Below are 12632 nucleotides of genomic sequence, written 5' to 3' on the forward strand. Positions count from 1 at the left end.
CATAGTCTGTCCGTTTAAACGTCTGCGTTTAGCTTCAAATGGCCTCTTTGATGACAGTGTTATATAAAAATTATTTGCATTCCGATTCTGACATCCAAAGGCACAACAATACATTTTTTTCTCTTATTCCATGGAGAAAAAAAAAAAAGATTTTACCCGTTTCCCTCCACTTGTTCCCAGTGTTTTTCTGCCACCACTATGCGCGCGCAGCTGCAAGTGACGTAACTGTGACGTCTACTCCAAATTGGTCTATATGATCAAAATATGGTAAAAACAGTTGATATTGTAAAATATTATTACAATTTTACATTTCCTATGTGAATTCAGTGTCTCATGATCTTTCAGAAATCATTCTTATATGATGATTTGTTGCTCAAGAAACATTTCTTATGTTGAAAGCTTAATATTTTTGTGAAAACGTGATACATTTTTTTTTCATGATTCCCCACTTTCAGATGACACGCAGCTCATTTCTCCGTTACTGTAAGTTACCGAAAACACATAACACACGGTAAACGCGCGTTTCTGAAGCAGAGCGGCTCTCTCTCGCACTGTATGACGTGACAGACAACTAGTTGACCAGTCCGGTTCCGTTCACACAGCGCGTGTGTCCCGAGAATGCGGCTGTGAGTCCTGAAGATTTACAGCTGTGAGTTTGGTTACAGAATGCGGTTGTCACGCCTGTAAATAACAGTTGCGTTTGGAATACTGTCTGTATGAACCATAGACTGTATAAAGGTATGAACGTGCAACGGGCGTTAAGCCCATATTCCTTACCAGTAACCATAGCGACAGTGATCAAAGATGGCGACGTCCATAATACACGACAAGAGTCCAATCGAGCCGCGAGTTCTTAGTCAAATCTTCATTAACCGACAGCAGCTTTTAAATCTGGGTGGAGAGCGGAGCATTTTAATCGCGCGCAGAACCCGTCTGAAGCAGAGCGGCTCTCTCTCGCACTGTATGACGTGACAGACAACTAGTTGACCAGTCCGGTTCCGTTCACACAGCGCGTGTGTCCCGAGAATGCGGCTGTGAGTCCTGAAGATTTACAGCTGTGAGTTTGGTTACAGAATGCGGTTGTCACGCCTGTAAATAACCGTACTGTGTGTGAACGTAACCGTATTAAAGACTCAAATACAGGACTGACAACCTATTCTGCTGCTGTGTGATAGAAATATTTCTTAGCATTATAAAAAATGTCTTTACTGTCAACTTTCGATCAAATTAAAAATAGTATTAATTTCTTTTAAAAAAGAGATTATTTTAATGGCTAAATTGAAAGTGAAAATATTCAATAAACTGCCCTGCCTTTGCTAGGAATAGAATAAAGTTCACTTCCACATTCCACAGATGACAAGCAAAATTCTAGACATTTGTGACATACTTTCAGACTTTGTCAACCTTCATCAAATGTCACTGCAGTAGTTATGAATAGTTGCGCTTGTTTATTTAGTTTTTTTTGTACTTAGTAGGTCAATCCTGATTCCAGAGAAATCCCTCTTTTGATATTGGTGATGAGGATTTGCTTGTGATTCCAGTAATCCGCTGCTCATGAAGCGAAATGTCACTTTTCATCCTCTTGTGTTTCATCACTTATGTAAATTGATCAGGTTCGAGAGTATAACAACATTAGTTTCTCTTCACGCTGTGCTAGTAATCTTCCTCCTGAGGGCCAGTCTGTCGTCCTCTCTCGCTCTCCGTCTCTTTCCACAGCGATGGGTTTATTCTGGGATATGGTTGTCAGGGTGACCGTGGCCAGCTGTGAAATTGCACCAATCATGCTCCCCGTCTAACTTTCAAACTGTAGGAACGAGAGCAAAGCAGACTGACGCAGTCAGAGAGATGAACGTCACAGCTCGTGAATATGAGGGTTTCCTGCACCGCTGCTTAATCTATGGTTCCTCGGCAAAACTATTGCATGTTTTAGCTGCATTGTGAGCTTGTCTTCTGAATTGAATGTGACGACTGAGAAAGATTGGGAAACAAAAGATGTGTGAATAGTGAAGTGAGTTTCAAATTGCTCTTTGAACTGATTCTTTTTAATGAGTTGGTTAAATTCATGAATCATTTTTAATCTGTACTTTACAATATTGAATGAAATATACACTACAAGTCAAAAGTTTATGGTCAGTATTTGTTTTTTAAGAAATTAATACTTTTATTTACCAAGGACGCATTAAAGTAATCAAAAGAGACTTTTAATGTTTTTTTTTTTTTTTAAGAAGTTTTGTTATTTGAGCAAAAAAAAAAAAAAACGGTAAAAGCAATAATATTGTGAAATATCAATACAAATTAAAATAACTGTTTTCTATTTTAATATACTTTAAAATATAATTTATTCCTGTGGTGGCAAGGCTGAATTTTCATCAGTCATCAGCCATTTCTTCAATCTTCAGTATCATAAATTATATTTTTCTTGAAAAAAACAAACAAAAAAACAAGAAGCTTAGTTTTATGACTAAGATTTTAAGATTTTTTTAACATTTAAGATTTTTTCGAATTGTGAAATCGAACTGTAATATGAAAAAATATGATATGCATTAAGGATACATGCAGCAATTCCATAAAATTTGGACTAAATAATTATATCAAAAGAAAAAAATATCTTTAAAAAAAGCTTAGTTATATGACTACTAGGATTTTTTTCTTTTCCCTATGATTTGGTACAAAAATTTCTAAATATGTATGTGTACATATGATATCCATGAAGGGTATATGCATTGATTTCTTAGAATTTGGCATAAATAATTATATCTTAATCTCTGAAGGCAGCATCATTTTTATGTATGATGCCTTAAAATGCTCCCAAGGCAGGTAGCTGAATACTAAAGCCATTACATGACTATGAAGGTGAAAGACCATCTGTCTTTTTCCACATATACTACTCCTGATTAACTTTCAAGATGTTTTTCAGAGCAGTGCAGCTTGAAGAGATGACTTCACACTGTAGTTGTTTTATGCAGCCTGGCATTGGAGAGGGTTTGTAGGGAACAGAACGTCCTTGTTCCACTGCAGTTCTTTGGCAGAGCAGTGAAGCTGGTGTAAAACGAGGAAGAATAGACTGCAGATGTATTCCTGCTAAGTGGAGTTGATTTTGAATGATTTTAAAGGGGTCATATGATGCGATTTCATTTTTTCCTTTCTCTTTAGAGTGTTACAAGCTCTTGGTGCATAAAGAAGATCTGTAAAGTTGCAAAGACTAAAGTCTCAAATCCAAAGAGATATTCTTTATAAAAGTTAAGAGTTAGCCACACCTACCTAAAACGGCTCGTTCGAACACGCCCCCACAGTACAGTATGTGGAAAATAATGTGTTTTTTTTACTTTAAACCGCATAAACACATTTCATTACACCAAATACACAAAATAATGTTCTTTTTAGCAGCATCATATGACCCTTTTAATAATGGAATCTGTGGCCGGCAGCAGAAATGCCCGAGCGATTCCTATTGCCAGTAGCCATTAGGTTGACATTGCAGTGCTAGAGAGAGCGTGAACCAGATTCCAGCGCTGTCATCAGAATATTCCATATTAATATTCTCGAGAGGGGTCAGTGATCCTGCCGCACGCACACACACACACACACACACACACACACACACGCATGCCTGAAGAGTGTCTGCTCTGCATTTGAGAGCTGAATTAATGTGTGCTGAAGGTTAATTTACACAGAAACTTTTCACAACCTATACAGTAACTTTTTGGTGGAGAGATGAATTTGTATATTTTAGGACAGTTGTGTATTCTTTGGTTTTGAAGTAATGACTGTAAGCTTATATCTAATTTATATGCTCAGTAGATATTAATCTGAAATGATTTTTTTGTGTTAAACTTCTATTCTTTTAAGTTCTGTAGTGGATAAAGCTGCGGTTCCATATACAGTAATGAAGTAAAATGCTCCATGTTTGATGTATCTGGAAACTGTGAGTTAAAATAAAGTCCTGATTCACCAGAGAATGAATGTGAAAATCCAGAGAGTCGTCCTAGAGATCTCCTGCAGTGGAGGGTATTTATAGGTTGAGAGGAAAGCAGGTCAGTAAATATTGCATGATTTCCTCTTGATTTCCACCTTGAGTGTTTCCTCATTCCTTTTTAGGACTGTTTCACTTTGTGCTTTGCAGTGAAACTTTATTCCTGAGTCATATAGGATATAGTCATCATTGATCACACATGGGACAATAAAGTGCTTATCAGTCCCATAAACCTTGCGGCGTGTCACGATGACCACATAGTGAATTCAACTGGATGATCTGCGGTAGCTGGTGTGCTCGCAGTGCTGTGACGTCTCAAATTTGGATAAATAATCATATATAGTGAGAAGAGCATTTGAAGGCCTGTTGATTCCCAACACAATGTATCATAATATCATCTTCTGCCCCCTGCTGGAGAGGTGGGAAACCAGAGGCATGATGGTCACATGATTCAGACCTCAGCATCACTTAGTTTTTATTATTTAATCTCCCTCTTGTTTTATGATATTGTTTCTTAAATGTCTGCATGATGATAAGCATGGCAATATAGAGCCTTTTACAGTTTCCTGTAAAGATTTCAAAAGTTTGAGGTTGGTAAGATTTTAAAAAAATGTTTTTCAAAGAAGTTTCTTGCTTAGCAAGGCTGCATTTATTTGATCAGAAATACAGTAAGAACAGTAATTATTGTGAAATATTATTACAGTTTAAAATAACTTTTCTATTTGAATATATATTCAAATTTTCAGCATCATTACTCCAGTCTTCAGTGTCACATGATCCTTCTGAAATCATTCTAATATGCTGATTTGATGCTCAAGAAACATTTCTTATCATCAATGTTGAAATGAGTTGTGCTGCTTAATATTATAGGAAACGTGATAATTTTTTTCTCAGGTTTTTTCATTAATAGAAAATTCAAAAGAACATCTTTTAAATATGATTTTGTAACATTATAAATGTCCCTTTTTCCATCATTTTAATGCAGCCTTGCTAGTGTATTCGTAGTTATTTTGAGATCATTGGCATTATGTTATAATTGTTTGGTATGTAAACATAATTCTGTGAAAATATTGTTTGAAGAAAGTGTTCATTTAAATTCACCAATTTTGTGTGCATCCTGTTATCAGTACACCATATCTCTCAGCATTATATAGGCCATGACTTTCAAAATATTGTCATCGGCAATTAAAAACCCATTTTAGCCTCGAACTATATGTTAAAGTCAGTGTGTTTTTGTGTGCAGGGCCGGTGGTGTTTGTTCTGGATCTGGCAGACAGGTTGATCTCGAAGGCCTGTCCGTTTGCTGCTGCTGGAATCATGGTGGGATCTATTTACTGGACGGCTGTCACATACGGCGCCGTGACCGTCATGCAGGTGAGACGTCACTCACAGCTGAAATGTTTCACAGGCATTATTTGATTCTTACGAATCTGTCTATCTCTGTCTCTTTTAGGTTGTGGGTCATAAGGAAGGTCTGGATGTGATGGAACGGGCCGATCCTCTCTTCTTGTTGATTGGCCTGCCCACCATCCCGGTTATGCTAATTCTGGGGAAGATGATTCGCTGGGAGGATTATGTGCTCCGCCTCTGGAGGAAATACTCCAATAAGCTTCAGATCCTTAACAGTATCTTCCCAGGTCAGTGGTGACGCAACAGACAGTGATGGGTCTGTGGTCTGAATGCTTGTATCTAGAGAGCGGAGTAGCTGATGGCATATATATATATATTTATACAACAGTTCGTTCTGGTTCTCAAATCTGATTGGTTGAGAACCGTGAGATACTGTACTGGTATAATTAAAAAATTTTAAATGTTTTTTTTTTAGTCTCTTGTTCGCCAAGGCTGCGATTATTTGATCAAAAATACGAAAAATTATAATATTGTGAAACATTATTGCAATTTAAAATAACTGCTTTCTATTTTAATGTATTTTAAAATGTAATTTATTCCTGTGATGCAAAGCTGAATTTTCAGCATCATTACTCCAGTCTTCAGTGTCACATGATCCTTCAGAAATCATTCTGATATGCTGATTTGTTATTATTATTAAGTTGAAAATAAATTGGGCAAAAAGCCTTTAAAATAAGTTTATTTGTAATATCCAATATAGTTCTTAATATACATATTATATACATATTATATACATAATATAATCATAAAATTTGTATTTAATTTATGGGTAATAGCTTATCTAAGGTTGATAATTGTTATCATTATGATTATAAAGTATTTGAATTACTTTTTAAATTCAAAACAGTTAAAGCTAACCAAAAATAAGATCCAAACGAGACAACCAAGTAGAATAAATAAATATTTAACGAAATTAAAAATAATAATAATAATAATAAAAAAATGTATATATATCAGTTGGATATATTAGTTTCATAAATACTTATTCACTGCATTCACAAATTCCATCTTTATTTATATTATTTAATTCTGGACTTTTTTAAATGTATACATATCCACATTTAATCATGTTTTCTTATTCTTTTTACGTTTGATTATTTAGTTATTATAGTTATGGTGTTTATTATTTAATAATTATATGTATTATTTAATTTAAATAAATATGGTCTAATATTTTAAATATTGTGGTTATAGATGTTATTGACATTTCCTAATATATCTATTCTTAATTGCAAATTTAATTTGAACACTAATATAAAATTGATTTATTGCAAATAAAATGTAAAAGACCTATTTTACTCAATATTTACTCAAAATTCAGTATTTGAAACCAGTTTATTATCATTTGAAAAAGCTGTCAGTATAATTTGAAAGGAACACAGTTGGAAAGCTGAACTGCCTCATATTTCTGTTCATCACTACTTATATGTGAGTGACCTGGACCACAAAACCAGTCATAAGGGTCAATTTTTCGAAATTGAGATTTAGACATCATCTGAAAGCTGAATAAATAAGCTTTCCGTTGATGTATGGTTTGTTAGGATAGGACAATATTTGGCCGAGATACAACTATTTGAAAATCTGGAATCTGAGGGTGCAAAAAAATCAAAATACTGAGAAAATCGCCTTTAAAGTTGTCCAAATGAAGTCCTTAGCAATGCATATTACTAATCAAAAATTAAGTTTTGATATATTTACAGTAGGACATTTACTAAATATCTTCATGGAACATTATCTTTACTTAATGTCCTAATGATTTTTGGCATAAAAGAAAAATCGATAATTTTGACCAATACAATGTATTTTTGGCTATTGCTGCAAATATATCCCAGCAACTTAAGACCACCTTTTGTGCTCCAGGGTCACATATTGTTTATTACAAGCTTTGTGAAATTGTCACCAAAAACGCTCATAAATCCCGTGTCTCATTGTGTCACGCGCAGGTATCGGCTGCCCAGTGCCGAGGATCCCGGCGGAGGCCAGTCCGCTGGCCGATCACGTGTCAGCCACACGCATTCTGTGCGGCGCCCTTGTGTTCCCCACCATCGCCACCATCGTGGGTAAACTGATGTTCAGCAGCGTCAACTCAAACCTTCAGAGGACCATTCTGGTACAAGAACATCACGGAAAGCGATGTCAGTGATTTATACACGCGTATCCTCACACTGATGAGCTGTATCTCTCTCTCTCTGTTTCAGGGTGGCATAGCGTTTGTGGCTATTAAAGGGGCGTTTAAGGTTTATTTCAAGCAGCAGCAGTATCTCCGACAAGCTCATCGCAAGATCCTCAATTTCCCTGAGACGGAGGAGGCCTGAGCTCATCATCAAACCTCTGCTCGATTCCATCCACGTCATTTTGATTTCACGCAGCTTTGAGAGACACTACAGGACATTTTCACAGACGCTGGATTTTGGTTTTCTCTTTCTTTTTTTTTGTGAATGTGACTATTGTGTTTGGCGTTTGAATAGTGATTCAGCTTCGTTTCAGTTGATTTGATCAGACCTGGGAGTGCATTACTAATTTTATGGGCTTTGACATTTTAAGAAAGAGACTGAGGAAAAATAAATATTGAAAGAAGGTTTTATATTAATAAGTGGTTGTTTTATATTGAATTAGAAATGTTCAAATGAATCACTATCTTTCAAATGAATCTTTAAAGCATCCTTAACATGCAAAAGACGACGTGCCGTTTCACATCTTTTCTTCTTTTATTAGACTAGTGAATGCAATATTAGATTCTAAAGGCAAACAGGAATACGTAAAGCTGTTTTCTCGTAATTATCTTATAAAATAACCTTTTTTTATGTGGTCTTCTCGGATGAATTTCCCCATTTCCTGTTATATTTCACACCAAAATCAAAAGAAATAAATTGCTTTGCAACAACAACAAAAAAGCAAGCAAGTCTGGACACAATGATTTTTGTTTCAATTTTATTTCAATTAAGTACATATATAATACAAATGTCTCTAATTGAACATTTATTTTGTATGAAAATTTTTTTTTTTTTGCGTTATGGAAATAACTTAAATCAAAAAAATTATTTACATTGCAAAAATCCTGAAAATAAGCTATTTTTTTTTAAAATGCAAAATCAATATAAAGTCGTTTTTTTGGGGTGAAACATGACAGCGTTTGTGAGATTCACCGTCTTGCCTGCCTTCACATAATTGAAGCGATCAGCCGATCATGTTTCATTTCTATCTTTGTGATGTTGAGTTTCAGGGAGTCACTTTTATAGAGTCAGTCTGTTAAGGGTCCTGTACAAACTGAGAATCCAGTGTTTGGTCCTTAATTGATCACTATTAAAACATTATGGTACCTTGATGCCTCATAACTGCTGTGAATAAACCCGTTTCATAATATATTCCCAGAGATAAATAGTCGTGTGTGAACAGTGAACTTTAAGAGTATTAGTGGCCTTTTTATTACACCAGGACAGGTTTATTTGGTGAACATGCCATCCCCCCCCCCCAAAAAAATCGTTGTGTTTTATGATTTGTAATTCATGTAGTGCATCGGTTTTATCTCCAGCCATCAGCCACCATAATAAAACAGTATATAAAGACAGTGGCAGTGCATACTAGTACCGTTTTGTAATGCAGTATTACACTACAATGTGAGTTTGTGATGAAACATCTTCCAGTGGGCTGTGAGAGGCTTGTGTAAATAACTAAGCTTAACGCCTAATTAACTGTTGGAGTGCTATTTGTCCATAGAGTTCAAATAAATCATTACAGCTTTTGATGATAGGCGTAACCCTGAAAGGACATGCTTAATGCTGACTTAGTTGCTAAGAAAAAAAGTGTTTAGCTACACCAACTGCAAGACTAACAGTAGCAGATGAGTTTTTCTGTTGGCTAAATAGGATTTAAAATTCTCACTTTCTTTTCAGCATCTAATTGTGCTGTATAATATCAGTGGGGTATGTGTAATGTCTCCTGTTGTACAGATGAAGCACAATGCCAAATACAGAACATGTTGTAAAATGGATGCGTTGTACAGACACGGCTTCTGAATTCATAGTTTCCTGGTTGATTTATGTAAATAAATGTATTTTTCCAATGCCTGACTGTGTGTATTGGGCAGTTTGAGTTTTTAACTTGGACTAATAATAATAATAATAATGAGGATTTCAAATACGTGTCCTAATAAATTATGTGATAGTCTATTCTTAAATCTGTAGCATATAAAACGATAGTGTCACTAACAGTACAAATAGATTGCAATTGTGTGGTGCTGCTATCGGCACAAAATTTACATGCTTTATATTTAAGGCCGCAGTATTGAAACCATTTAGGAATCGAGGTATTTATGAGACTTCTGAAATATCGAAGTATTAAACAATTTTTACTGGCTATACATTGATTTTGCAAAGTACATAAATACACAATATGGCAATAAATGCATATTTTAAGAAATACTTAAAATGTAACACATACTCCCGGTTTCAGAGACGAGGCTTAAAGGGATAGTTCACCCAAAAATGAAAATGTGATGTTTATCTGCTTACCCCCGGGGCATCCAAGATGTAGGTGACTTTGTTTCTTCAGTAGAACACATATGATGATTTTTAACTTTAACCGTTGCAGTCTATCAGTCGTATAATGCATGCCGTGCACGCGCCCAAAGACAGTTGGACATAGTGGTGCATCAGAGGTAAAAAAAAATGATATAAATACTGTTTGGTTTCTGGCACAAACCGATCGTTTCGTGTCTTAGGACATCAATGTGTCGTCACGAGCCGCAGGGTTTAATTTGGATTTGTCTGTGCATGTTTTTTTTACTCTCATAGATTTTGTTACCATTGCCATGCATTATACGACTGATAGACTGCAACGGTTAAAGTTAAAAATCATCATATGTGTTCTACTGAAGAAACAAAGTCACCTACATCTTGGATGCCCCGGGGGTAAGCAGATAAACATCACATTTTCATTTTTGGGTGAACTATTCCTTTAAGTGTAGACCCAGACTAAAATGCATGTCTGTTCTGTTCTAACTGTAAGAAACTCGCACGGACATATCATAAAATATGTTAGTACTATTGATTTGTCTCAAGATGCACACCAGTAATGTTTTTTTCTATGGCACGTTTATAAAAGATACTTAAGTGCCCTAATTGAACTAAGGCCTAATCCTGGCTTAACCTAAGCCCTGTCTGTGAAACCAGGCCTATGTTTTATAAAGCTTGTAACGTGTCCATTCACCATGGGGTCCTGAGAGCAAGTTCCCTAACTTTCTTAATATAAAAACAGGGATAGACATCAATTGCAAGATTGAATATAATCATTTAATAAATAAAACTCATGAAAACATTCGAGTAGTTGATCCTTTGGAAACTCAATTTTGAAAGCTGTACATTTTAAATCCATTGCCGTCCATTAATGAAGGAAATGGTGAAATTTTCTATAGTAATCAATAGCATAACAGGTGAAGCGGAGCACAGAGTGCAAGCTGTCTTTAAGGCAGAATATTCCTTTAAAAATCTCTTCATGTTTAACAGGCTCAAGAATCTCCAAAGAAAAATCTTAAGTGCAGATCAAAAAGACAAAAACAACACAAATGAGTTCATACAATTGTTTAATTATCATAAAACCGAAAACTCTTCCACAGATACACATTCCCCAGATGCACTTCAAAACCACCTAATAAACTTTTCAAATGAACCATTTCCACCTCATGACTGCAGTTTGGTACATACAAGCCCATTCCTTGGATTTGGAACAGAATGTAACCTCATCTTAGACTCATTCATGCAGAGTAACTCATTAAATCCTGCTCTTCTAGATATCTTTACTCTAATATTCTGCCTAATGTTCACCACAGTAAAACACACGTGACATCAGGTTACGGTGAGAACCACAAGCATCTGTTGCAGTCACTACAGAACTCTGAGCTAATTCTAGAACAGTTAAAGGGATTTGGGGTGCAACAAATGCTCCGATTGCATGCGAAATGCATCTTTGGATTTTAAAGCAATCTAGAAGTTCACCCCCCGCCCCCACTCACAAAATTAAAACAAATACAATAGTGTCATTTACTCAGCCTCAAGTCATTCCAAACCTGTATTTTATTTATTTTACAGAACAAAAAGATGTTTAGCAGAATGTCCATGCTGCTTTTTCCATAAAATAAAAGCATTCAGTGACCCAGAGCCAAATAAATGATAGTTCATACAAAAATAAAAACACTTTCATCACCGCAATGTCCAACTGTCCGGAGCGCGTTCACAACATCCGGCGCAGAAGCGATCTGTTGCGCGTATACATCACTCATTGGATGTTGTGAACGCGCTCAGGACAGTTGGACATTGCGGTGGATCAGAGGTAAAAAAAAAAATGATATAAATACTGTTCAGTTTCTTGCACAGACCGATCGTTTCGTGTCTTAAGACCTCAATGTATCGTCACGAGCCGCAGGGTTTAATTTGGTTTTGTCTGTGCATGTTTTTTTTGCCTCTCAAAGCCATGGAGCCCATTGACTGCCATTATATGACTGACAGACTGCAACGGTTTGAGTTAAAAATCTTCGTTTGTGTTCTACTGAAGAAACAAAGTCACCTACATCTTGGATGCCCTGGGGGTAAGCAGATAAACATCAAATTTTCGGGTGAACTATCCCTTTAAACTTAAAAAATGGCCATGAAGTACCAAAAAGTATTTTCAACGTGACTGGTTGCACAACCCAAATAATCTGAAGCCATCTGATAGATTTGTGATGAACAGACTGCAATTTAAATCATTATTCATCTTTAGCTTTCATTGAAATCATTGAAAAACAAAACATTTGAGAGCAGCTGAGATTTTGAACTGAACTTCCTCACAAAGCAGAGTTCTTTCAGTATCATGTATATACTATTATATAGTTTTTTTTTGTTTTTACTTTCAGTTTTCATTTTAAATTTTAAAGTTTTAGAAATTTTGGTTTTGGTTTGCTTTTGCCATTTTTATTATGACAATATTTAGACTGCTTTTTAACCAATTTTAGTACAAACTCATTTTATTTGACTTTATATTTTTCTTAAGTTTCCCCCATCTAATATTTATTTCAGCTTTATTTCAATTAATGAAAACCATTTTGAATAGTTTATTAATGAAGCTATCAAATGGCTTCAAAAGATTTGAAATATAAGGCACAACTCATAAGGACTACTTTTATGGTTCTTTTTATGCTGTTTTTAAAGCTTGACAGTCACTTTAATTGCATGGAAAAGAACTCAAACTTCTTTTTCCGTGAAAGAAAATGTAA

At 35.4% G+C, this 12632-nt stretch overlaps 1 protein-coding gene and 1 long non-coding RNA gene across 2 annotated transcripts in view; both read left to right on the top strand.

Moving 5' to 3' along the window:
- LOC107719203 (E3 ubiquitin-protein ligase MARCH5) overlaps nt 1–8290 on the top strand; it is a 28426-nt gene extending 20136 nt beyond the window's left edge. Inside the window, exons 3-6 of the mRNA XM_016526574.1 lie at nt 5217–5347; nt 5427–5610; nt 7327–7493; nt 7582–8290. Coding sequence (XP_016382060.1) covers nt 5217–5347; nt 5427–5610; nt 7327–7493; nt 7582–7698 — 599 coding nt within the window. The 3' untranslated portion in view covers nt 7699–8290. The remainder of the gene's footprint in view (nt 1–5216; nt 5348–5426; nt 5611–7326; nt 7494–7581) is intronic.
- Nucleotides 8291–8443: 153 nt separating this feature from the next.
- LOC107719204 (uncharacterized) lies at nt 8444–9450 on the top strand. The gene is made up of 2 exons (XR_001637496.1): nt 8444–9044; nt 9085–9450. It is a non-coding gene; the product is annotated as an uncharacterized LOC107719204 (long non-coding RNA).
- The last annotated feature ends 3182 nt before the right edge of the window (nt 9451–12632 follow it).

Source organism: Sinocyclocheilus rhinocerous, unplaced genomic scaffold (assembly GCF_001515625.1).
Source record: "Sinocyclocheilus rhinocerous isolate Xijiao unplaced genomic scaffold, SAMN03320098_v1.1 scaffold513, whole genome shotgun sequence".
NCBI lineage: Eukaryota > Metazoa > Chordata > Actinopteri > Cypriniformes > Cyprinidae > Sinocyclocheilus > Sinocyclocheilus rhinocerous.